This window comes from Ursus maritimus, unplaced genomic scaffold (genome assembly GCF_017311325.1).
Source record: "Ursus maritimus isolate PB19 unplaced genomic scaffold, ASM1731132v1 scaffold_26, whole genome shotgun sequence".
Taxonomy (NCBI): Eukaryota; Metazoa; Chordata; class Mammalia; order Carnivora; family Ursidae; genus Ursus; species Ursus maritimus.
This window is the reverse complement of record NW_024425119.1, coordinates 44,013,278-44,038,532: the sequence shown is the minus strand read 5'-3', so window position 1 is coordinate 44,038,532 and position 25,255 is coordinate 44,013,278. Positions and strand designations below refer to the sequence as shown.

Genomic DNA, 25,255 nt, shown 5'->3' with positions numbered 1-25,255 from the left:
AACCACTCCCAGGCTCTTGGTCAACTGCTAGATTCTAGGGAGGGTCTCAACAGAGGTTTCCATACCCTACAACCAAGCAGGGGGTGTCCCGGAGCAGAATCTCCTGTTGAGTGATCCCAAACTCCTGGGTTTTCAATTCCAGCAGCTTGGAGGGAGGGGGTGAAGGGGCAGCAGAACTCAAGGAGCCCTGGGGAAAGTCCTCCATCAGATCAGGCTGCCTGGGAGCGCTCTGTACCTCAACTCCTGGGTCCCAAATGCAGCCGGGAACCCAGGCACCCAGTGGCCGGGGAAGGCAGGGGGGAATCCCAGTTGGCTAGATGCCAGAGGTGTCTCCTATCTCTTTAGACCCCAAAGTCTCCTTCCTGAAGGAATGAGGGAGACCCCCCCACACATATACAGGCTCCCTCCTCCCTCCAGAGGTGATTCCTTTCCTCATTAGGAAATTCTCCGCTCCCTTTTTCCGACTCCTTTTCCGAGCGTTTACGTTGTACATCTGGAAAGGAGGGGGAGGAAGGAGGGGAAAGCAGAGGGAAGGAGGGGGAAGAGCCCAACCCGCCCAGTCTGACCCAGTCCAGACAACCGGCCTCCAGCTGGGGCTAGGGAGAGGGGAGTGCAGAGGTGCGGCCCCCCCACGCCCCTTCGGGGTGGGGGGCGCGGGCTCAGCGTTCCAAGGACCCAGGAATGCCCCCCCGCCAGCCCCCCCGGCAGGCGGGGCGAGGGCTCAGCCGGGAGTTTGGCAAACTCCTCCCCGCGTTGAGTCATTCGCCTCTGGGAGGTTTAGGAAGCGGCTCCGGGTCGGTGGCCCCAGGACAGGGAAGAGCGGGCGCTATGGGGAGCCGGGCACCAGGGTTCCCTCTCCACGCCGCGCAACTGCGCTGGGGACCCCGGCGCCGACCCCCGCTGCCGCTGCTGCTGCTGCCGCCGCTGCTGCTGCTGCTGCCGCCGCCACCCAGGGTCGGGGGCTTCAATTTGGACGCCGAGGCCCCAGCTGTACTCTCTGGGCCCCCGGGCTCCTTCTTCGGCTTCTCGGTGGAGTTTTACCGGCCGGGAACAGACGGGTGAGTGGGGAGGGCTGGCGGCGGGGTGGGGGCTGGGGGGCTGGGGACTGGGGACGGGGGCGCGGCTGGAGTATGGAGGGGACCAAGGCTTGAGTTTGAGAGGCGGAGTTTGGAAGGACTAGGGCTGGAGTTGGGGGCCCGCGCGGGAGTAGGGAGGGGACAGTGGCCGGCGCGGAGCCGGGCGCTTGCAGTTTGAGATCAGTGGGGAGACGTGTGTGGGCTGGGGAGAGGACACGAAGCTGGAAGCCGGAGAGGTCCGGGCAAGGGTCTCGGGGCCAAGGGAGAGGAGGACGCGCGAGCCGAGAGCAGCGGGTCTCTGGTTGAGATCTGTGAGCTGCCGGGACCCGAGGCGGATGCTGGCGGAGAGGGGCGCGGAGGCCGGGAAGGGCTTTTTGGAGCGCTGGGGGACCTCGGGACCCCTGAGGGCCGTTGTGCGGAGGGAAGACGGGTCGAAGCAGAGTGAGCCGCGTGTAGCAAGAGGGGAGCCGGGGACTGAGGGGGTCCAGAGGTTAAATGGGGACCAGCCTCATTCTCCCCTCCCCCCTCCGCTCAAACTGGGAAAGACCCGGGAGGGGGATGGCGGCTCCCTCCCCTTTCTCCTCGGGCCCCTACTCCGCCCTCCACCCCCAATCTCCGTTCGGACGAGGGGACCCGGGAACTTGGGGAGAGTCCCGGGACCCTGGCCCTGGGGGCGCCGGCGCTAGGGCGGGCTTGGCCAAGGGCGGGTGCTCGGATGTGTCGGGAGGGGTGTGTGTGCGCGCGTGAAGGGGGTGGGCGGTTTCCCTCTTCCTCTAGCTCTTGGGAGGAAGAGAAATGCCGATTTCCTGTAGCTTGTCGGCTGGAGCTGAACTGAGACCGGACTCAAGGGCTGGGGTCGGAAGCTGGGGAGACGCGGGCTTGCTGGGCCCAAGAGCGTCACAACATAGGACATCGAGGACTGGGGAAGTCTCAAAGGAGGGTCCTCGTTCCCATCTCAGCAGGGTGACAAGCCGTCCGGACCCTGAGAGCCCGGATAATGGGGAGCCCACAGACTTGGGGAAGCCGGAGTTAGAGCTGCGGCAACCTTGGAACAAGGGTGTTTGTTTAAATGTGGGGGGTTGGGAAGCAAGAGGAGAAGGTAGCTGCCCCTGGGCCGAGCCAGGGACTCCCAGCTGCCAGATTCTTGATCCTCCACAGTAACTGGGAAATCCTCCTTCTCCTCGTCTCTGGGCTCTGAGCTTCCCACTAGTCCCGACCACCACCACCCCAACCCATAGTGTCTCGGGGTTTGGTAGGACCTCTGCCAGAGGTGAGCTGTTTTTATACATGATACAGTTAATTTAGCTCTACTCATTTTCTTTAGTTTTTGGAGAAAAGGGGTTAATCTAGCTAATTCAATGGGGGGGCAATTTTCTCCTTTGTCTGGAATGGGAAAAAAGAAAGATGGTTAGGCCCCAGCTGTTGGTTCTGCGCTATTCAAGGTCCCCACCCAACCCCCACCCCACCCCCCTGGCCTCCTGCCCAAACCCCATTGCATCACCCTGGCCTGGAGCCTCTGCCAGGCCTGGCCTCCCCCAGGCCCCCTCAAACTGCTTACCACAACCCTAATGGAGTAGAGAAGAGGGAGGCAGGGAGGAGATGGGATCTTCCCCCCTTATCAGGGTAAATCCAGTGGTCTGGCTCTTAACCTTCCTCACAGCCCACCCCCACCCCCACCTAGCTAAAATGTCATCTCCCTTTTAAAAGACTCCTTTAAAACATCTGGACTTTCACACACTCCCATTCCCTAGGTGTCTGGCCCCTGGGCTGATCCTACAGTCCCTAAAGCAGTCTTCTAAACCAGGACCCAGCCTTCTCATCCCTCCTCCTCCCCCTCTGCTCATCTCCCCTCCCAAGAGAACCCAGGTGTCCAGCTTGCACTCCTCCCCTCTCATTTTCTCCTACAATACACCCTTAGAGTAGGACTCTGAACAATCCACCTCCCCAGTGACCTCCCTTCCACCACAGCTGGGCCTTCAGCCCCCTCCTGTGCACAGGGGACAAACACAGCTCCCCGACCTGGGGGCCATCGCTAGAGAGGGCAGACCTCAGTGTTCTTGTCCCTGCAACAGCTCTCACAGGGGCCCGGAGACAGCATCAAAGGGCAGGGTGAGCCTGAGACGGGTTACATGGTAAGAAAGGGCCACGCTTTGAGTCAGACAGTGCTGGGGGGGTGCATCCTGGCCCCACCACTTGTTCTCTGTGTAACCTGGGGTGAGTTACTTTTGCTTTGTGTTTAGTGGTGTTTCGTGAAAATCAGACACCCAATTTATGAGGCTGTTCTGAGGACTAAGTGAGACAATATATACGAAAAGCACCTGGTCCATAGAAGCTGATCAGTACATGGGAGGCTTGATTTTTCCAGGATAGCTCTTCTCTATTTCTGGTTTTCTCCTCCCTGGATATCACCTGGTTCTTTGTCTGACTTTTCCCCCATTTCTTTTTTTTTTTTTTTTTTAAGATTTTATTTATTTATTTGACAGAGATAGAGACAGCCAGCGAGAGAGGGAACACAAGCAGGGGGAGTGGGAGAGGAAGAAGCAGGCTCCCAGCGGAGGAGCCTGATGTGGGGCTCGATCCCAGAACGCCAGGATCATGCCCTGAGCCGAAGGCAGACACTTAACCGCTGTGCCACCCAGGCGCCCCTTTTCCCCCATTTCTTACTTGCTTCTAGTATTTATTGATAGTACTGATAGTAATAATGGTCCTTCACATTCCTTACACTGTCATATCAATTTTTCCATTGGATTGTTAACAAAAATCCTTGCATTAGATATAGGAAACACTATTGTGCTGTTTTATGTACATACATACAAGCTGAAACTTCAGGAATCATCGAAATTGGCTTAGGGACCATTCAAGGGCAACCCATCATTTTATGGGGAGAGAATCCAGAGCTTGGAGAGAAGTGACTTGGCCCAAGTCATAAGCTGGAAAGGTGCCCAGCTTTCTTCGCCCAGCTCCTTCTTCTCTTCTGGTACCGGCACTGCCCCAAGTAGAACAACTCTTCCTCGCCAGCCAGCTGGGCATATCTCTTGGGAATGCACTGGGGGATCTAGATGTCCTCCTCTGACCTGGCCAGGGCGACTGTAGGACCTGCCGGAGCTGGGCCCTGGTCCACTTGCTACTCCCCACCCCCGACCTTGCCAGGCCAACAGAGTCAAACAGTAACCATGTATTGAACAGGAACTTGGTTAATCAGAAGCCTGGCTGGGGAGATAGTAGAGGGGAGAGAAGGGGATACGTTGGCAACAGGGTAGACCAGAATGTTGGCCTAGGAAGAAGGATTCTTAGCTTCTGGCCCTTGTGTCAGGAAGGATTCTGAGTGACCTTGGACATGTTACTTAACCTCTCTGGGACTTAGTTTTCCCATCTGTAAAATGAGAGCATGGAGCTAAGTCAGCAATTTTTTAATTCAAGCTTTTCCTTTATTTCCTTTGTTTTTGTGTAAATTCAGACACTATCTTACCAGGGCATTCTAGGGGAAAGAGCTTGCTCTAGAAGAAGATGGGGAGGACTGTCGGGACCAAACCGGCCTCCCCAGACTCCATGTGGCCAGCCTGAGGCATCTACAGGACAGTCTTCAAACCACGGGCTGCCCTCGGTGGTGCCTCGCAGCTGTAGTAGCCTGTGTCTCCACGAGCCAATTCTAGACAAAAGTAATTATGGCAATTCTTTCTTCCCATGAACTCTACATTTTAGAAGAATTTATCTGCCAAATTGCTTTTAGTAAGGCATAATTAATTCCTTTTTCCTGTTTTTTATCAACTAAAAGAACAAGAAGACAGCTATAGCTGCCAATCAGAGCTTCTGACCAATACGTGATAACCAGCTTCCCCACATGTTGATGTAATCTTAGCCAAAAGCAAATTCACTTGAGGTTTTAATTAGCCCGCCACCTTATCAGGTGAATGCACGATTTCCATTAGGCTTTCTGAAATATTGAAAATAGCCCAAGGACCCTCCATCGTTACCTTTGTGGACCCCTAGGAGAGCCCAACTCCCGCAGGATTTAGGAAGCAAGAACTAGGAATGGGGGAACAAGGATAAGCTAGGTGACGGGGCTGCTCTCACACCAGGCACTTGGCTTGGCACATGGAGGAGGGCGCTATTACTGGGATGCAAAGGCCGCTGCACCCGCGGGTGTAAGTCCCAGATGGGGCCCGAGTCTGTGTCCCTTGCCCGTATGCCAGATCTCCTGCACTCCCGCACAGCACAGCGTATACACCCCCGGCCCATGAGCCTGTGGGCTTCATAGGCTCTGTAAGGCCCCTCTCACCTTCCAGCCCTGCCAGACTCCAAGCTTCTTCTCCAAGCCATCCAAGGCTCAGGTCCTCATCAAGAGCAGGGGGTGTTGGAAAACTGGGAGTGGGCACAGGATCTCTTGGCTGCCACCCTGTGCTCTCCTGGAAATGGAATATCAGGGCTTCAGGAGGCTTTCAGTTAAACTGTTCAACCTTTGGGGCGCCTGGGTGGCACAGCGGTTAAGCATCTGCCTTCGGCTCAGGGCGTGATCCCGGCGTTATGGGATCGAGCCCCACATCAGGCTCCTCCACTATGAGCCTGCTTCTTCCTCTCCCACTCCCCCTGCTGTGTTCCCTCTCTCGCTGGCTGTCTCTACCTCTGTTAAATAAATAAATAAAATCTTTAAAATAAAATAAAATAAAATAAAATAAAATAAAATAAAATAAAATAAACTGTTCAACCTCTTCACCTAGAGAGAGAGGGAAAGGGTATCACCCAAGTCCACACTGAGCTGGTGCCAGACCCAGAGCTCTTGACTCCTAGTCCAGTGCTCTTTTCACTGCCTCCTGTACCACAGCTATTCTCTGGGGCTGCGCCTGCTGAGGGAGGCTTGCACCCCTCTCTCCTCACCCAGTCCTGGGACAGTGCGACCTCTGCCCCCCACCAGCCTCACACACTGGGCCTGGCAATTGACTGGGTCACTGTACCTACCAAGTAGCCAGCTCCCACCCCCCAACTGGATGTGATGCCTGAGTGAGAGGGGTGGGGCCTGGCGGGTGGGAGACGAAGGGAGAAGTGAGAGGTTGGAAACAGACAGGAAGCCACAGGCAGTAAACATTTCCTGTCCCCAGGGTAACCAGGGCTCGCACCCCACCCCCCTTCACTCCAGGAACTCTCCCTCCCTGGCCCCCTCCTATTCCTCTGGACCCTGCCTTCTCCCTCCTCTCTTCTCATCCTCCGGCCCTCCCTGCCCACTCCACACTCCCCACGTCAGTCCCGTGGCCCTGCCTCCTTGGTAGCCCCATCCCCTGTTCCTCTTGAACCCCATGCCTCTCACCCCTGCCCCACCTGGTCCTCTTGGAAGACACCCCTAGCTTTCGGGACCTCTACCATACTTACCCACTTGGGCTCTTTCCTGGTAAGGAAGGCTAGGGAACATACCCAAATATCAGGGAAGAGATAGTACTGGGAATGTTGAAAGCTGAAAGAGGCCAGAAACCAGTAGAGATGGAAAAGCCCAGGATCTGAGATCGAGAGAGAGACAGAGGACTCAAAAAACCGAAACGAAGAAGGCAAGGAGTCACAGCGGCAAAGGGACAGAGACTGAGGTGCAGTGCCAGAGCGGATACAGGAGAATAGAGGCCAAGCTGGCAGGGACGCTGCTGACCCCAGGGACTGGGTCCAGTTGCCCCAGGCTGCCAGATGCGGTCATTGGGGGAGACCCTGAAGGAGGAAACCAGCAGGGCTGATGGCTGCACGGAGGCCTTGGAGCCAAGGGACCTCAAAGCCTGTGGTAGAGGCAGAGCCAAAGGCAGGAAAGATTGCCCAGGACCTTAACCATGACCACCCGTGACATAGGACCCCCCCCCCCCCCCCCCCCGCGCCCCCGGCAAAGGCAACTTTCTCCTCATTGTCTCGAAGCACCGTGTTCAGAATCAAGACCCAGCAGAGCAAGATCTGAATTCAGACTCGTAGGGATGGTGTGTGGGAAAGGGGTTCTGGGGTTGAGCAGAAACCTAGCCAAGATGGGGAGGTCTTCCCCAGAGCCCAGGGGCAGGCAGGCCCAGGAGAATCTGTCTTCACCATCCTCCCAAGCAATTCTCTCCACTTCTACTGACTGATTTCCAAGACTCACATTTTCCTCCTACACGCCCCAAGGCTGGGCAGCCGGATGCCTGGGTCTTGGCCCGGAGAAGGGCTTTGGCTTGGGACGGGAGGGTAGAAGCTAGGTGGGAGGACCCCGGAGCTCCAGGGGCTGCGTATCCAATCCTGACAGATCCATGGGGGAGATGGAGAAGCTGGGGTACAGGCCTTCCGCCCCTGTTCCCTTCCCAGAACTGACTCTGGTTCCTCCTCTCTCTAATAACAAGGGAAGGTGGTGGAGGGGGGTGGTTGTGTTAGTGACAGCGGCACATGGGGACCACCTGACTCCAGCCTGTGCCTCTGGCATCTGTGGCATCTTCTGAGATATAAATACAACCCAGGGGGCATCTACCCCACCCCCAGCCCGCCCCTGGCCCAGAGGCCTGGGGAGACTGGAGGAGACCTAGGAGTCCCTCTGAACGCCTCTCCTTTCCCCTCCGCAGGGTCAGCGTGCTGGTGGGAGCGCCCAAGGCTAACACCAGCCAGCCAGGAGTGCTGCAGGGTGGTGCTGTCTACCTCTGTCCCTGGGGCGCCAGCCGGGTACACTGCACACCCATTGAATTTGACAGTAAAGGTAACCCCCTTGGGTAGGCGGGGAAGCTCCGAAAGCGCCTGGGGGTGGGACTGCAGCTTGGGGGCGGGCCGAGCGGCGCCCGGAGCGAGGGGTGGAGCCTGCCCGGCTCGGTGGCCACGTGCCGTCCCAGCGCTCTGGCGCGCGGGGGCTCAGCTCCGTGGAGCAGCCGTGCAGCGGCTCCCCGTGGCACTCATACCACGTTCCCAGTCCAGCCCAGCCCAGGGAGGGCGGGCATGATTCAGAAACATGTGGCTCTCATTTCCCCTGAATCACCCACAACTCTGGGAGGCCGGGGCAGCAACACAGACAAAGACAGGGAGAGTCCCACAGACTTTTCAGTTCATCCGACGAAGCACTGACTCAGTGACGGTGCATGCCAGGCCCTGTGGCCGTGCTGCGGGGACCGGAACGCGATGAAACCACTGCCCTCGCGGGTCTGGAGTAGATGCAGAGGTGGTGGGGGCGAGGCGCAGGGAGCCGGAGGAGAGAGAGAAGTAACAGCTGACGCTTCCAGAGTGCTGGCTCGCTGTTGGGCGCACTTTGCACACTTTAACTCGAGTAATCCTTGCAACCCCGGGGTGAGGTACTATCCCCATTTCATAGATGGGGAAGCGGAGGTTAAGTAACTTGTCCAAGGCCGTGGGGCTTTATGTGGTGGAGCGGGGACATGAACTTGAACAGCCTGGCTCCAGAGGTAAAGACTGGGGTGAGGGGACAAAAAGAGGAGAGATAAAAAGACGAGACAATGGCAGGGGCAAGGAGAAGGTCATGAAACAGGCTTGCCTTTTTTTTTTTTTTTTTTTTTTAACCTGAAAGACAGATGAGAATCAAAGGAAAGAAAAAAATTGTCCTGGAGAGGCAGAGCTAAGGCTTGGAGAGACAGACAGACAGACAGATGAAGGGAGAGAGAGAGAGAGAGAAAGACGTAAGGGGACAGAGACACAGACGAGAAAGGGGCCAAGGTGTTGTTAGAGACACAGACCCCGGTTTGGTTGGATACGGGGAGCCAGAGGACTGCCCTCGAGGGAAATAGCCTTCCTCCCCCGCCACCCTCCTGCCTGCACCTTACCGCAGGCGCCCCTGGTCCAGCCGGGTAAGGAGACACGGGGGCGGGGGGCAACTCTAGAAAGCCTAGGTTCTGTGTACACGTGTGTGTGTGTGTGTGTGTGTGTGTGTGTGTGTGCGCGCGCACACATGTGTCTGGGGAAGGGGTGAGTCAGGCTGCACAAAGCAGACTCTGAAGACCCTTCCCCACTCCTCCCAGTGAGACGTGGGGCTCAGGATTTGCAAGTGCCTGGGCGCTCCCGGGCTGAGTGTGGGGGCCACTCGAGGTCTCAGCCGTCCACAGCCCAGCATGACTCCCTCTTCTCACTTCTCCAAGGCTCTCGGATCCTGGAGTTGTTGGTGTCCGGCCCAGAGGGAGAGGAGCCTGTGGAGTACAAGTCCTTGCAGTGGTTCGGAGCGACAGTCCGAGCCCACGGCTCCTCCATCTTGGTGAGGCCCGGCGGGCTCGGCGGTGTGGTGACTAGGGGACGGGCAGTGGGTGACTACAGTGGAGCGCAGGCCTGAGGGAGAGAGGGGAGGCCCCCATCGGACTAGCCTGAAGCCCGTCCTCCGGGCCCCGCCAGGCCTGTGCTCCTCTGTATAGCTGGCGCACGGAGAAGGAGCCGCTGAGTGACCCCGTGGGCACCTGCTACCTCTCCACAGACAACTTCACCCGAATTCTGGAGTATGCGCCTTGCCGCTCAGGTAGGGCAAGAGGGGCACGTGCCCCATGTCTGCCTTCTCTCTGTGAGTCCCCGCCCCACCCCAGTTAGCCCTTCTGATCGCCGTCGGTCCAGTGAGGTCCTTTCTCTGGTGCCCCCAGCTCCCTCCCTCCCCAAGCTCTCTCTTCTTTGCTGGGCTCCTTCCCACCCCCTTCTCCCCTCACAGATTTCAGCTGGGCAGCAGGACAGGGTTACTGCCAAGGCGGCTTCAGTGCTGAGTTCACCAAGGTGAGAGGGTGTCTGGGAGGGAAGTGGCCGCGGGTCGTGTCACACAGGGGTCAGGACCAGATGTGGACTCCTCTCCTTCCCCCTACAGACTGGACGTGTGGTCCTCGGTGGACCAGGGAGCTATTTCTGGCAAGGTAAGTCCTTCCTCTGCTTTCCCTTCGTCCCCTGGCACACAGCCTCTCGTCCCTCTTCCCGCCTCAGGTCACCGTCCTTCCCGCTCCTGCCCCTGTCCCGAATCTCCTCTCCCTTTCTCGAGAAAGTATATATCCTTTTCCACCATCCTCCACAAGCTTCCCTTCCCTGAACCACATTTCTGCAGCGCCACCCCGTCGGCTCCCAGTGCCCCCCTTCCCCGCCACCTCCTCCTCCGTCCACCCAACTCCTCGTGCCCTTCCCCAGGCCAGATCCTGTCTGCCACCCAGGAACAGATTGCAGAATCCTACTACCCTGAGTATCTGATCAACCTGGTGCAGGGGCAGCTGCAGACCCGCCAGGCCAGTTCCATCTACGATGACAGCTACCTGGGTGAGCGAGCAGCTGGGGAGGGAACTACAGGGGAGACCTCAGGGACTGCTGCCCCGACTCCCCCCACTTCTCTTCTCCCACTCAGGCACCCGCAGTCCCTCCTCCATACTTGTATGCAGGCCACCTATGAAGGCCCTGTAGGGGTGGGGAAGGAACTGGGGGATGGGCCACAGCAGAGGGGTCCCCACTTACATCCACTCATCGTGTCCCCCAGGATACTCTGTGGCTGTGGGCGAATTCAGTGGTGACGACACAGAAGGTGAGTGTGTCCCCAGGCTGGGGCCAAGGGAGGGGATGGATGGAGCAGACCCAGGACCTGGAGCCACAGGAGCTGAGACCCCATTCGTTGTCTGATTCTCCTTTCCCCACCCTTAGCCCACAACTTTCTCTTCTCTTTGCAGACTTTGTTGCTGGCGTGCCCAAAGGGAACCTCACCTATGGTTATGTAAGACGCAGCTTGACCCTCCCTCCCTCCCTCCCCTTCCCCTCCCCTCGCTGATCACAAAGAACTCTGCATGGCAGCTTGTGAGGGTTCAAAAAATGGATCAGAACACGGGCTCTGGAGGCAGACCTGGGTTCAAGTAGTGGCACTTATTCTGGATGAATCATTCTGTTATTTATTCATACCCTACTTCATTCCGTAAAATCCTTAAACCTACTTAGCCTCTCTGAGCCTCATTCTTCTCTGTATAATGGGATAATAATAGTTCTGACCTCACAAGGCTCTTGTAAGGCTGCAATGAGATAATGCCAGTGACAGCACTTGTGAACTCTTAGGCAGCGTACAACTGGTAGCTGTTATTATTAGCCCGTGACAAGTGCTTTAAAAAGGACATAGATAAGAACGCCATAGGAGTTCATTCAATTAACAACGCTTATTAAGGCAAGGTAAGAGATGAGAAGATGAATAAGACACTGTACCCCCTCTCCTAAGGTGCTTCTAATGGAGGCTGTAAGATAAGGGGCAGGTGCAGCTGTAATCTCAGGGGCAGCAAGTACTCCCCAGCCCCTGGGGCAGCAGGCTCTGCCCGCTCGCTCATGGTAGCAGTTCCTCACAACAAAAGCTTATGGGGCTAGATAATACCATGCGCATTTTCCACATGAGAAAGCTGAGGCTCTGCGACCAGGCAAGTGGTTTAAGATCACCCAGTTAGTAAGTGGCCAGAGAGAGATTTAAAACCAGATCTGTCTTATTCCAAAGTCAGCCTTCTTTCTGCACTGTGATAAATTTCAGAAAGGTGGTTAAGAGGATATAGCAGTTTAGGGGAAGGAGTAACCTCTTTTTAGGGCAGGAACGGACCAGAGACGGTTCTATGAAGGATCCGTGGAGACGAGCCAAGAGGGCATCTGGGACAGGAGCATGAAAAGCATGGAAGAAAAGGAAAAGAAAGGCCATTGTAGCAGACTCGTGGTCTGATTAAGGATGAAGAGAGTAAGGAAAGGTTGAGGAAAACAGATAGGTTGGGGCCAGATTCCCCAGGGCCTCAGAGGACCAGGCAAGAAGTTGAGAATTTGGGCAATGGCTGCAGGGAATTGCTGTGGATTTCCAAGCCAGAAGTGTGCCTCCTGCATCCACTCTGGGACCATCAGTTCATCTGCTGCCCTGGAGGCAGGGTGCCGAGAGGCAGGGAGACAGCTGGGGGCCAGCCAGCAGTCCTGGGAGAGGAGTCCCACCAGAGTAAGAGCAGCGAGAGTGGGGAAGAGGGCAAGGAGTCAAGGGCCAGTCACTAAGGGGGCAGAGGGGAGCCAGGAGTGTTGGTGGTTTGGGAGGGCTGGGGGTTGAGGAATGACTGAGGTCTGCACGTGCGTTCATCATTCAACTAATGGTTATTGTCTCCTGCTCACCAAGTGCTGCTTCAGGCTCCGGGGAGAAAGCAAAGAACAAACCCAAACTCCTGCCCCCACTGATCTTACATCCTAGTGGGTAGAGATGGACAACGGACAGATAAATATAAAATCTGTCTGTAGTTGGCCAGTGACATGGAGAAAACTAGTGAAGTTGCCATGTGATGGAGCTCCCTGGCGTAGAGGTGGGAACGTGGAGGCAAAGTCTGGAAGGAATTAGGAGACAAGTGGTGTCTCTAACAAATGCCTCCCCCCGGGGAATCCCACACCCATTTGTCCTCCACCCATGGGATGGTCTGGGAGTCCAGGACCAATGGGTGTATTTCGTCGTCCCCAGGTCACCATCCTTAATGGCTCAGACATCCGATCCCTCTACAACTTCTCAGGGGAACAGGTGAGGACACCCCCCCACACACAGCCCAGCTTGGCCCTCTGCCAACAAGTCCTAGCCCTAATCCAGTAAACTCAGCCCAACTTCTCAGGCTCCCTGGAGTCTCTGACCTCCCCCCACAGTCCCTGTAGATCCTGTCGCGTGACCCCCCTAGTTCTGACCCAAAGCTGCCCCTTTGTTGACCCCCACCTCAGATGGCCTCCTACTTCGGCTATGCAGTGGCTGCCACAGACATCAACGGGGACGGGTGAGTAGCGGGAAAGGGGCACGGTGCGATGCCCTTCCCAGATCCAGGACTGAAGAGTGGGAGTGAGACAGAAAAATACAAGCGGAGTTTTTCTCCAGGCTTTTTCTCTGGATTCTCCCCCAGTGCCTGCCTTCCCCTTGCTCAGGAGCAAGGAGAGAGCTGAGAGCTAAAGACCTCAGGGCATCTCACTCGGGTGGGAGGGAGCCTGGGATCCAGGATGCCTGGGATTTCCGGGCAGCGGGACTGGGGAGGGGAGGTGGCAAGGCAGGGTGTCGGGACACCTGGGTTTTCCCCCTCCCCTCAGGCTGGATGACTTGCTGGTGGGGGCTCCTCTGCTCATGGAGCGGACTGCGGACGGGCGGCCTCAGGAGGTGGGCAGGGTGTACGTCTATCTGCAGCACCCAGCTGGAATGGAGCCCACACCCGCCCTGACCCTCACCGGCCATGATGAGTTTGGCCGATTTGGCAGCTCCCTGACCCCCCTGGGGGACCTGGACCAGGACGGCTACAATGGTAAGTGCCATGGGCACAAGGAGCAGAGGAGGAGTCTGGGGCCTGAGTCAGAAGGAATCTGAGGAGACAGTGGCTGTCAGCTAAGATACCCAGACCCCCAGTGACTCCCCAGGGAGGTTGTGTAAACTCTAATCACTATGTCTTCGTCTTGGGAGTTGAAGAGATTAGAAAACTGGGAATAGCAGATGGGGAAAAGGAGGATCCTGGCTTCTGGGGTCTGGTGGTAGACATTCAGACTCCTGGATTCCCGGCCTCCTGACTGGTGTGTGTTGTGTGTCTTGCAGATGTAGCCATTGGAGCTCCCTTTGGTGGAGAGACCCAGCAGGGAGTGGTGTTTATATTCCCTGGGGGCCCTGGGGGGCTGGGCTCTAAGCCATCCCAGGTTCTGCTGCCCCTGTGGGCGGCTGGCCACACGCCGGACTTCTTTGGCTCTGCGCTCCGAGGAGGCCGAGACCTGGATGGCAATGGATACCCTGGTGAGTGGTGGCTGAGGCCTCTTTCACCTCAGAATTCTCTAGGTCACAGACCCCTCCCCCTCCTCTGCACTTTCCTGAGCTCCTGGGTACAGTTCTAGAATAATGCCACCAGATGGTGCTGTCCCCTCACTTGGGCCTCCTCCGAGCAATGACAGAAGAGGGTTAGGAAGGAAGGACCCTGATTTGGGGCTTGCTGTAAGGGGTAGTTTCTTGACTTCTTGCAGATCTGATCGTGGGGTCCTTCGGTGTGGACAAGGCTGTGGTGTATAGGTATGAATTCGAGGGGGCGGCCTGGGAAAAGTGGGAACTGGGGAATTTCTCAATAGGGCTGAGGTTGGGCAAGTGTGCAAAGGACACTGGCTTCCTGGGGCTTGCGCATCAGCTTCCTGTGCCCTGATTCCAGAGAAGTCTCAGTTCTGTTGACCCCGTATCCACTCTTGGCAGGGGCCGCCCCATTGTCTCTACCAGTGCCTCCCTCGCCATCTTCCCTGCCATGTTCAACCCAGAGGAGCGCAGCTGCAGCTTGGAGGGGAGCCCTGTGGCTTGGTGAGCTGGGGCCCGGGAGGTGACAGGGAGTGAGTCTGAAATACCTCAGTCCGTGCCTGGGAGTGGGCAGAGAAACCAGGTCTGTGGTAGGGGACAAATGCGGGTGTCCCAGTCTGGGTCTGCCTGGGAGTAGGTGGGGGATAGGATGCCAGCTCGTTGGCTACACCAGCTTTCCTCTTGGTCTTCCTCCAGCATCAACCTTAGCTTCTGCCTCAATGCTTCTGGAAAACACGTTCCTGACTCCATTGGTGAGGGAGACTTCCAGAATCTCTGAGGCCTTGGGATGGGGGGGGGCTGGGGACTTGGGCACCTCCCTTCTCCCTGCATAGGGTTAGAGGGAGAGACAGATTCTCCTGAACCTCTGTTTCTGGCTGCAGGCTTCACGGTGGAGCTCCAGTTGGACTGGCAGAAGCAGAAGGGGGGAGTGCGGCGGGCACTGTTCCTGGCCTCCAGACAGGCGACCCTGACCCAGACCCTGCTCATCCAGAATGGGGCTCGGGAGGAGTGCAGAGAGATGAAGATCTACCTCAGGGTACGGCCCCAAGGGCGGGGACCGGACTGGCCTGGGGAGGGTGTCACATAGAACTGGGGCCCCTCTTCAAAGAAAAGACATGGGGAGATCCCAGTGAGAGGCTTGGGACTTTGGGGGCTGAGGAAAGGGGCCCTTCTTTCTGAGGACCTGGGAACCAGGCTGTCAGGGCCTCGGAAGCAAAGAAAATGGTCAAATGTGGACGCCTGGATTCCTGAGGGCCCTGAGTGGACAAAGAGAGATGTGAGGGGCTGAGGAGCAGGACCCTTAGGTCCCCGGTGTCCTCTGATACAGCGAACGCTCTCCCCGCCCCCCCAGAATGAGTCAGAGTTCCGAGATAAGCTCTCCCCGATTCATATCGCCCTCAACTTCTCGCTGGACCCCCAAGCCCCTGTGGACAGCCATGGCCTCCGGCCAGTCCTACATTACCAGAGCAAGAGCCGCATAGAGGACAAGGTGAGGAGAGGTGGGGGAGAGACGAGACCCGGGAGGAGAGAGCCCCCGGTACCCGGAGCAGGGCCCTGGAGGGGGGAGCCTTCGGCCCAGGAGGAGGTCTGAACTCCCCCACTCAAGGCTATCCTGCTCCCCAGGCTCAGATCTTGCTGGACTGTGGAGAAGACAACATCTGTGTGCCAGACCTACAGCTGGAAGTGTTTGGGTAGGTGAAGGCCAACATCAGGCTGGGGGATTCCAGATGCCAAGATCTCATGGTAGGACATGTCGAGTCTGGAAGCACCTGGCGCCTGAAAAAAGAGAATAGGGACATACCAGCAAAGCTGTGTGACCTTAGGAAGTTACTCAGCTTCTCTGAGCTTCAGCTTCTTGGTCTGTAGAGTGGGAATGATAGCATCAATTTCTCTGCCTTTTTGAAAGGACTAAGTGAAATAATCTACATAAAACATCTGGCCTGGTGCTGGAACTCCATAGAGTTGGAACTCAGTAAATGGCACCTATTATTATTATATTATTATTACGGCTCATTGTCCTGGTTTGGGCATTAATTTCCTAATGTCCCTTACCCCGTGTTTCCCCTCCAGGGAGCAGAACCACGTGTACCTGGGCGACAAGAACTCCCTGAACCTAACTTTCCACGCCCAGAATGTGGGTGAGGGCGGTGCCTATGAGGCCGAGCTTCGGGTCACAGCCCCTCCAGAGGCCGAGTATTCCGGGCTCGTCAGAAACCCAGGGGTAAGAGGGAGCTCTCAGACTCGGCTTGGGAGGGGACCTACCAGAGGGGCACCAAAACCTCACCCATACCCACCCCACCTCCAGAACTTCTCCAGCCTGAGCTGTGACTACTCTGCTGTGAACCAGAGCCGCCTGCTGGTGTGTGACCTGGGCAACCCCATGAAGGCAGGAGCCAGTGTAAGTCTGGCACAGGAGAGGATCCGAGAGGGCGGTGACAGCTTGTCCAGAGCACAGCGGTGGAATAGGGAAGGGGGCTGGAATTGGAGTGCGGCAAGTGCCCAGTCTAACAGGCTCCTTTGTCCCCCCACCTTGCCTCACAGATCTGGGGTGGCCTTCGGTTCACAGTCCCTCACCTCCGGGACACAAAGAAAACCATCCAGTTTGACTTCCAGATTCTCAGGTAGGGAGGGGATGGGACTGGGCGGGGTGGAGCCTGGTGCAGGGGGGCATTGTCCCTGGCTGGGCTCCAGCACCACCTCAGTCTCTCCTCCGTCCTCAGCAAGAATCTCAACAACTCACAAAGCGAAGTGGTTTCCTTCCGGCTCTCAGTGGAGGCTCACGCCCAGGTCTCCCTTAATGGGTAAGTGCCCAGGCACACTGGGGCCTTTCTGAGAGGGGAGACACTTCTAGGAAAGGGTGCATATAGGATCCCTTCCACCGTCCTCTAAACCGCCTCCTCCTCAGTGTCTCCAAGCCTGAGGCCGTGCTATTCCCTGTGAGTGACTGGCATCCCCGAGACCAGCCTCAGGAAGAGGGAGACGTGGGCCCTGCTGTCCACCACGTCTATGAGGTGAGGAATGGTAGAGGCCGGGGGGCTGGGTGCAGGGCAGGCTGCTGGGAGTGGAGGGGCTAGAGAGGATTTCATCCTCACCTACTGATTTCCTCCTTCACTTCTGAGATAGGAGACATGCAGCAGGGGATAGTGGGCCATGGTGACCCAGGGTCTCAGTAGGGCAGAAGCCCTCCTCTCCTCCTCAGGACGGTTGTGTTCCCCTCTCCTCAGCTCATCAACCAGGGCCCCAGCTCCATTAGCCGGGGCATGCTGGAGCTCAGCTGTCCCCGGACTCTGGAAGGTCAGCAGCTTTTCTACATGACCAGGGTGACAGGACTTGGCAACTGCACCGCCAGTCACCCCCCCAACCCACAGAACCTGGAGGTGAGAGGCCTGGAGACTGGCATGGGAGGAGGGACCATGGCTGGGGAGGTTGGGGAAGGTCACCGGAGGCCTGGAAGAGCCAAAAGGATGTGCCTGAAGCTAGACTGGAAGAGGGGCAGAAGAACCACAGACACCTCAAGGCTACGGGAGGGAAAAAGAGTCCTTTACACACTGCCTGAAATATCCCTCCCTTACTTCTTGCGCTGGGAGACTTCTAGGGCCTGTCTCTGTCCCACCTTCTCTGGGAAGCCATCTTCAGACCTGTTTCCCTGGGCCCTAATGCCTGGTTTAAAGCTTGTTTACTCATTGGCAACATTAGAGTAAATGAGTGTCTACACTGAACATTGTTATAGGCTCAGGAAATACCTCACTGGACACAACGAACAAGGTCCCCACTCTCATGGGGCTTACATTGTAGTAGGGAATAATAATTAAAATTGAAAGGGGAGGAGTGCCTGGGTAGCTCAGTCAGTTAAGTGTCTGCCTTCAGCTCAGGTCGTGATCTCAGGGTCCTGGGATCGAGGCCCACATCCGGCTCCCTGCTCAGTGTGGAGCCTGCTTCTCTCTCTCTCCCTCTGCCTCTCCCCCTGCTTGTGCTCTCTCTCTGTCTGTCAAATAAATAAATAAAATCTTTAGAAAAAAGAAAGAGAGAGAGAGAGCAGGCTGAAGCTGCTCTGGAGCCCAGCTACTGGCTGACCTGGGTGCTGTGACGAGGTGGAGAAGCAGCTAATGGTCTCTTCCTTCTTCCAGTTGGATCCGGAAGGTTCCCAGCACCACCAGCTACAAAGACGGGAAGCTCCAGGCCGCAGCCCAGCCTCCCCAGGACCTCAGGTCCTGGTAAGTCAGATTGGGACTTAGGTTCTCAGGGCCACCAGAACGGCAGAACTCCAGGTTCAAGCCTCTTCTTTCTTCCCAGAAATGCCCCGAGGTGGAGTGTTTCAGGCTGCGTTGTGAGCTTGGGCCACTGCACCGGCAAGAGAGCCGAAGTCTGCAACTGCATTTCCGAGTCTGGGCCAAGACCTTCCTGCAAGTGAGGGAGCCTTACCTCCACGCTGACCCTTGACCTTCAGGCTGGCCTGATCATACCCTCCCTGTCCCTACTGCCCCAGCCGCCTCCTTTGGTGAATGGGACCCAGCCACTCCTGCTCCCCTCCCTCACCCTTGTTTAGACAAGGCTGTGTGTCCTTTATGCCACCTAGTGGCCACACTGGGAGTGACAGCTTCCCTCTCCAGGCCCATTCAGAGGAGGGAGAACTGGAGGGAGACCAGCATGCAGAGAATGATAAAAAAAACAGAGAGATGGAAGATGAATCCATAGTGGAGAGACAATCAGATGTAGGAATAGTAAAGAGCAGTCATTTATTGAGCAAACGCTGTGGGCCAGACAGTGTCCTGGGTGCTTGACCCACATTAATGACTCAAAAAAAATTTTTATTGAACATGTAGCCATCTAATTATCCATTATTTAGTTATAAGTATTTAATTACACACTTGTTGTCTCACATAAGGAACACAGATATTCAGGAGAGGATGAATCCAGAATAGGGAGAGATCACAACCTGAGCCAGATCACGGGGAGCCCTCTGTCCTCTAGCCCCCAAGAGGGGCTGCCCTGAGCACCTCTTCCCCATTCACAGCGGGAACACCAGCCATTTAGCCTGCAGTGTGATGCCGTGTATGAAGCCCTGAAGATGCCCTACCGAATCCCGCCGCAGCAACTTCCCCGAAAGGAACTTCAGGTGAACCTGGGCCAGAGATCTGGGCCAAGGAAGCTAAGGCTCAGAGTACTGGGCCTGGCACTAGGACTGGGACATGGGTGGAGGCTGGCCTCGTTATTGTAAAAAACACGTACTGAGCATTCCCATGTGCCGGGGCCTGTGCTGGGTCCTGGGGAATGTAACAATAAGCAAGGTGAACAGAGTATCTTCACTCTTGGAGTTCACAGGCTAGCGGGCAATGAGAACACAGTGTGACAAGTGCCAGGATATTTATGGGAACACATCAGAGGGACACTTAAACTCAGTCTTGCAGGGTCAGGAAAGGCTGCCTGGAAGAAGTGGTGTTTCAGCTGAGACCTGAAGAATAAATAGGAACTACCAGACTAATCAGTCAGGAAAGGTATATTCTCTGGGGAGAGGGAATTAGCAGGTGTGAAGACCCAAAAGTAAGAGATAATAATGCACATCTTGGGAATTTAAATTTCGAAGTTCAGACTTCCGCTAGCCCAACATGGGAGGTGAGAGGTGGTTTAGGTCCGATGGCAAGTGGGAGCCAAGTGTAGGGTGGGGAGAACTAATGGCTTCTCGGTGACTTCTCCTGACTTGCTCCCTAGGTGGCCACGGCGGTGCAGTGGACCAAGGCAGAAGGCAGCCACGGCGTCCCGCTCTGGATCATTATCCTAGCCGTCCTCGTTGGCCTCCTGCTCCTCGGGCTGCTCATCTATGTCCTCTACAAGGTCAGCCACGTCCTCCTGTGACCAGGCCACTCCCTCCTCAGGTTCTGCCTTGAACCCAGCATAGTCCCCGGCATCTATCCCCAGACCAGTTCTCCAGCCACACGCCCCCTCCTCTGCCCTGGCCACTCGCATGCCGTCCTGACCCTGCCTGTAGGATCCTGCCCTTCATTCGACAGCCCCTAGCTTAGAAGGAGTCTCTTGACTCAAGCTGATGTTCGCCAAGACTTGCAAATCAGTGCCACTCACAGGTGGCAAACGTGTGGCATTAGTGCTATCACTTCCCCCCAAAACTAATGGCAGCCTTCACTAATTGGCCATACCCTGGTAGTAGCCTCAGAATCCTTCTCAAGAGGCAGCCGCTACTAAGCATTCAGATGTAGAACTTGAATTCAAACCTGTTTGCACCCCTGGCCTGACTGGGGGCGACTTTGTAGCACTGATGAAAGAGCCCTGTGTGCCGAAAGCACTCCGCACTTTAGCTCTCCCGGCCCGTTGGACCTATTGGAGAGGTAGTCTCAACAGCCAGGGTTAGGCCACTTTTGCAAAATGGGGAGATTGGAAGCACTAGAATCCTCTTCATTTCCTCTTGGGATAAGAACTGGGGAGAAATGGAAGCCAGAATATCTCAACTCTCCCTCCTTACCCCCTCCTCAGCTCGGATTCTTCAAACGCTCTCTCCCATACGGCACCGCCATGGAAAAAGCTCAACTCAAGCCACCAGCCACCTCTGATGCCTGACTCGTCCCGATCCCAGACTCCCAATCCTCAAGACCCAGTCCCCCCACCCTCAGTCTACTGACAGGGAGGGGGCTGGGCACTTCCTGAAGGTGCTGAGGGCCAGGGAGAAGCTCCTCTCCCCAGCCTAGAGACATACTTGAAGGGCCAGAGCCGGGAGGTGAGGAGCTGGGGATCCCCTCCCCCCATGCACTGTGAAGGACCCTCGTTTACACACGCCCTCCTCATGGATAGGGGAACTCAGATCCAGGGATAGAGGCCCCAGCCTCCCTGTAGCCTTTGCATTTTAGAGAAAGTTTCCTGAAAACAACTTGGAACCAGCCCTGGGGAATCCAATCCCAGTTCTCTGGGCCAGATGTGCCACCAGGACTTCCTGTCCAGCTCCAGCCTGCAAAGATCTATCCTCAGTCTTGCCAGAGATACACAGGAAGCCCCCAGCTAAGAACTTGGAACCCAGGGAGTGAGACCTGGAAGCTCTGGACGGCCCCCACCCTGGTGGGCCAACAAGGAACACTAACTGTGGATGGTGCCCCAGGCCCAGCTCAGGACAGATCCCAAACAAGGATCATGCTGGCTCAGAACCAGCTCCAAGGGGACTCAGAACTCTAATGGGGCCAGATCGAACCTGGGGCCTGGGGTTGATCTGGGACCCAGACTCAGACATTGGTAACCTAACCAGGCAGATCCAGGACTACATCTGAGCCTGTTGCAGACCTGGGCCTGGAGGCCCAATCCACCTCTGTCTCGGAAGTAGTCGGGAATTGCCCAGGACCCTGAAGGGGCCATGATGGTAACAGATCTGGAACCTCAGCCTGGTCAGGCGCAGGCCCTCCCAGTCCCCCAGAAAAAGGGGAGCCCACTGTCCTGGGCTTGCAGGATTTGGGTTCTGCCTACTAGCTGCACTGACGCTGCCCCTTTCTCCCTGCCCAACCTCCCCTCACCTCAGCTCCGGACATCCGGGACTTATTTAAACTCTGTTGCAAGTGCAATAAACCCGGCCTGGTGCCCCCACTGACCAGAGCTGGAATTTGTGTCCTACCTACTCTTTGCAAACCCATCCTGGAACCAGATGGCTTGATGCATAGGAAATGTCTGTTTTTCACAGCTTCTTTCCTTAAGGAGTCAGGAGTATGACCCCCAGGAACTATGGAACTACATTTTGGGTTCCCTTCTCTTAGGTGAAAGAAAGAGATGATGGAAGAGTTGAAAGGAGGGCTTGACTCCTGCCCATCATCCAGCCCCACCTGATTTGGTTCCCAGCACCTCCCAGAGAGAAGAAAAAGAATCCCTTCTCCTTGGGTTTAAGCATTAAGGGAAGAATGCAAAGCGGGAGGGCCAAGTTGAAGATGGGGGAAGATGGTCCAGAAGACTCACCTGGGCTTCTCTACATCAGAATAATGAAATGGCTTGAGAGAAGAAACCACAAAATGAAATCAGAAGAAAGCCAGTTAGAGTTTTGTTTTGTTTTGTTTTTATTGCTCATTGTACAGTGGTAGGTAGAGAGGGTGTTAAATAGTTTACATACGTTATTTCATTTCTCTATCATTAATCCTGTGAAGTAGGTACAGTTAACCCCATTTACACAAGGGAAAATTGAGGTCCAGAGAGGTTATATAACTCGCCCAAGGTCACCCAGTGAGTGCCAGAGCAGAGTCTAATTCAGCCTTGACTGACCGCGAAAGCCCTCATTCTTAACCAACAAGCCCTAGGGTCTTTGAAGAGAAATCGAAGTGAGGGAGCCCCTCGGGGTCCTCTGTCTTTTCAAGGCCAGTCCTAATGTGCCACAAGAGGAAGGAGAGGGGTGCTGAAATTCTAATGGATTGTTGGAGACAAAGATGGCTATGTCATGCTAGACCAGAATTCGGCCACCAGAGGGCAGCATGCCCACAGATTTATGGGAATTTGGGGCGGGGAGCGCCTGAAGTCCATCTCCTCTTTCCCCCCTCACCTGGGCTATTCTTATAAACTTAGGCTTCTGCCTAGCAATGCCTGCGTCACCTTAAACATACCTCTCCTGGGAGACCAGGGCTGCTGCACACTCACATCTGTGACTTCTCAATAATTGTACCTCGGAACTTCTTTCCAGAACCTGTAAATGAAGAGGGACTGATAAGGAGGAAGAGACCTAGTTAGGCCAAGAGCCGCCCAGTGTTTCCAAGGATGGCAGCTGATGCATAACAAGGCACTGGGAATTCTCAAGGAAGGAAATCTCATATTCCCCTGCTTGGGGGAGGGGTGGGATTGGCCTCAGCCAAACTCCAGGGGCCAGATCTGAGATTTCTTACACTACGGGCAGGAGGAAATGAGGAAGGGAAGCGAGCTGTGCGGGGTATTGGGCTGGTGTCATGGGTGTGTCTGTAGTGCCTGTACCCCTGGTTCTCAGAGTGACAAGGTCTCTCCTGAGGGTACGCAGTATAAGAGAGGAATTCCTTGGGCTCAGAAAGGCCACAGTGGCCTCTAGCACCTGCCTTCCTGCCCCTGAACGGTACTTCTCAGGCTCTGGTCTGTTTCCCCTTCCAAATCTCCCAGCCCCTCCAGAGGATGCCTGCCTCTCGTCCCGAGACTTGAGCCATCCAGAGGGACAGGAGGGTAGGGGGCTAGGAGGACTGAGCCCTCTCCTCCTCTGTTTGTGCAGAGATGGGAAGGAGGCCCGGGAAGGGAACAGAGCAGCTGGGGGTGCAGGGAGGGGGAGGGGGCTCAGGAGAGGCAGCTGGCAGGCGGGAAGCTGATCTGGGGGTCTCAAGTTTCTTGACATCAATTAGAGCAACCGGCCTGGGCTCATTAGTAGCCCGGGGTGCAGGACTCATCAATAATGAATTCACCCCGCACAACTGCCCCCCCTCCGCCCTGCCTGCAAGGTCACCCCGCCCTCCAGCCAGCTGCCTCACCTTGGTAGGTTAAGCAACCCCTCTTCTGAGACCTCCCTAATTCAGAGTCCTTGGGGGCAGTGCGGGAGGATTGACAAAGCGGAGGGCCAGGGGGTCTCTATCACCAATCAGCCACACCTACTGTTGACTCTTGTTTGTTCTGGGTCCACCAAGGAGGGGAAGAAATAGGAAGAGGCAAGAAAGTCCGGGTGGGGGGCAGTGCAGGACGTAGGTTGGATAACAGGGCCTGGGGAGAAGCAGGCTTTGTGATGGCTGAACAACGTGGTGGCAGGTTGGAGCTGGAGTAAGAGGACCTCCTCTGATTGGCTGGGAGACCCTACATTCTCCTCCAAGGCCGGATTTGGACAGCAAAGCCACAGTCCCCTGAGATCGCTGGGCCTCTGGATCAGAACAAGACCAAGGCATTGGAACCCCCAACATTGTCTGGCCCTTGAGCTGGAACATCTTTTCTTCAAAGCAGATCAGTGGGGTAAAGGCAAGCGACTGCTGAAGTCCAGAATCAGGAACTTGAACTTCTGGTACCTTAATCAGCCATCTAGTCCCACTTCCCTNCTGAACCCGGGAATGCCAGTCCCCAATCTCCCTTCCCCTCCTTGACTGTTCGAGACTCCGGTCCTGCCACCCTTCCACCAACCTTTTCCTACCTGCCTCCACCCTCCGTAAATCCCAAGCGTTCTAGTTCCCAGTCACACCTCCTCTCCCTGTGGCTGGGCCTGGCCTGAAGCTGGCTGCATGGCATTCTGGGAAGTCCTCCTGCCGCCTTCCCTCCTGGGGCAGGTAGAGACAGGTCCAGGCTGTAGCAGCGGCATCTTCCCCAGACGCCCAGACACTTCACAGACTTCCAGACTCCAGCCTCGTGCTGGGGTCCCAGTTGCTTACCTCTAATCAAGTCACCCTGTTAGTCCCTAAAATACATCTAATGTCCTGCACGGCCCCCCGACATTCTCCCCAGCCCATACATTCTTTTTTTTTTTTTTTAAGATTTTATTTTTATTTATTTATTTGACAGAGATAGCGACAGCCAGCGAGAGAGGGAACACAAGCAGGGAGAGTGGGAGAGGAAGAAGCAGGCTCACAGCGGAGGAGCCTGATGTGGAGCTCGATCCCATAACGCCGGGATCAGGCCCTGAGCCGAAGGCAGACGCTTAACCGCTGTGCCACCCAGGTGCCCCCCAGCCCATACATTCTGTCCTGTTCTCCATCCTCCCCTCCACCTCACCAACACCCCAACTAGTCCTCTTCAATCCAAGCTCACCTTAATGGGGAAGGCCCTGGGTTTGGGCCCTGATGCCTGATGGATGCTCCTATCCCCACCCCAATTCAGGTCATCTGTACAGGGTTGAACCTCAGTTCTAGATTTTGAATCATCTTCTGGTTGCCCTAAAGATCACAGTTGCAAGCTTCTTTTTCCACTTCTTTGAGTCCATTGATTGCAATCTCCTCACTCAGACCTTCCCTAAGGACCTAGGCATTTGAACCCTAGCCAGAGATCAACCTGATCCACTGTCAGCCCATTTCACCTCTGAAACCCAGCCCCCAAATATCCTGCTCCAAAGTCAGAGAGACAAACGACCTTAACATTCTCTGCACTCCTCCACACCTACCCTGCCCAGCCTATTTCTGAAGAGGACCCAGGTGTCCCACCCAACCCAGGCCCCATCCCTCCCCAGAGTATTTAGGGATCCCTCGCCCCATATCAGCTCATGACCAGACTTCCTGTCCTCAGACTCAGCCCTTCCCGGGAATCCAGGCATCTCAGTTCCCAGCTTCTTCTTCCATCACCTCACACCGCCTTGTAGATGTCGTGTTCCCCCAGCCCTGGCTGCAGTGACACCGTAAATCCAGGAGACCCGGGGCAGCAAGTGGGAGAGAAAGCGGGAGGGGCAAGGAGCCGCCAAGACGCCCCCTCATGGAGCCCAGGGTGCCCGGGTTCCCCCTCCTCCCGTCTTCACCTGCTGCGGGCTCCGCCCCCGCTCCGCCTGGGCCGGCCTCTGCTCCTCCCCCGACTC

General features: G+C 56.1%; 1 protein-coding gene and 2 long non-coding RNA genes across 4 annotated transcripts in view; 1 reads left to right on the top strand and 2 right to left on the bottom strand.

Moving 5' to 3' along the window:
- The first annotated feature begins 731 nt into the window (after positions 1 to 731).
- ITGA5 (integrin subunit alpha 5) lies at positions 732 to 21,805 on the top strand. 2 transcript variants are annotated; one of them, XM_040642585.1, is made up of 30 exons: positions 732 to 1,058; positions 7,628 to 7,758; positions 9,140 to 9,252; positions 9,387 to 9,507; positions 9,691 to 9,752; positions 9,841 to 9,886; positions 10,152 to 10,277; positions 10,492 to 10,536; positions 10,679 to 10,722; positions 12,460 to 12,516; positions 12,708 to 12,760; positions 13,065 to 13,273; positions 13,558 to 13,749; positions 13,974 to 14,019; positions 14,194 to 14,295; positions 14,488 to 14,543; positions 14,673 to 14,827; positions 15,143 to 15,280; positions 15,415 to 15,482; positions 15,862 to 16,012; positions 16,097 to 16,189; positions 16,333 to 16,412; positions 16,512 to 16,592; positions 16,697 to 16,802; positions 17,016 to 17,168; positions 17,919 to 18,005; positions 18,085 to 18,198; positions 18,806 to 18,907; positions 19,501 to 19,623; positions 21,537 to 21,805. In XM_040642585.1, exons 1-30 carry the CDS (start codon positions 829 to 831, stop codon positions 21,576 to 21,578), a joined length of 3,126 nt encoding a protein of 1,041 aa, XP_040498519.1. In that variant the 5' UTR covers positions 732 to 828; the 3' UTR covers positions 21,579 to 21,805. The 2 variants fall into 2 exon arrangements, with proteins under 2 accessions (XP_040498519.1, XP_040498518.1); XM_040642584.1 differs by lacking the exon at positions 21,537 to 21,805 and adding an exon at positions 20,278 to 21,378 and having other exon boundaries at positions 750 to 1,058.
- Positions 4,483 to 7,590, bottom strand: LOC121105438. The gene is made up of 3 exons (XR_005837973.1): positions 7,177 to 7,590; positions 5,356 to 5,482; positions 4,483 to 4,725 (listed from the first exon to the last, which is right to left on the bottom strand). It is a non-coding gene; the product is annotated as an uncharacterized LOC121105438 (long non-coding RNA).
- Positions 21,806 to 21,940: 135 nt separating the features above from the next.
- Positions 21,941 to 25,255, bottom strand: part of LOC121105439 — a 29,719-nt gene continuing 26,404 nt past the window's right edge. Inside the window, exon 3 of the long non-coding RNA XR_005837974.1 lies at positions 21,941 to 22,447. This is a non-coding gene — a long non-coding RNA (uncharacterized LOC121105439). The remainder of the gene's footprint in view (positions 22,448 to 25,255) is intronic.

Coding starts and splice junctions, on each gene's coding strand:
- ITGA5 (XM_040642584.1), top strand. CDS start 829: ATGGGGAGCCGGGCACCAGGGTTCCCTCTCCACGCCGCGCAACTGCGC. Junction 15,281..15,414: donor AGAGCCGCATAGAGGACAAG/GTGAGGAGAGGT, acceptor CCTGCTCCCCAG/GCTCAGATCTTGCTGGACTG. Junction 16,190..16,332: donor CCATGAAGGCAGGAGCCAGT/GTAAGTCTGGCA, acceptor CTTGCCTCACAG/ATCTGGGGTGGCCTTCGGTT.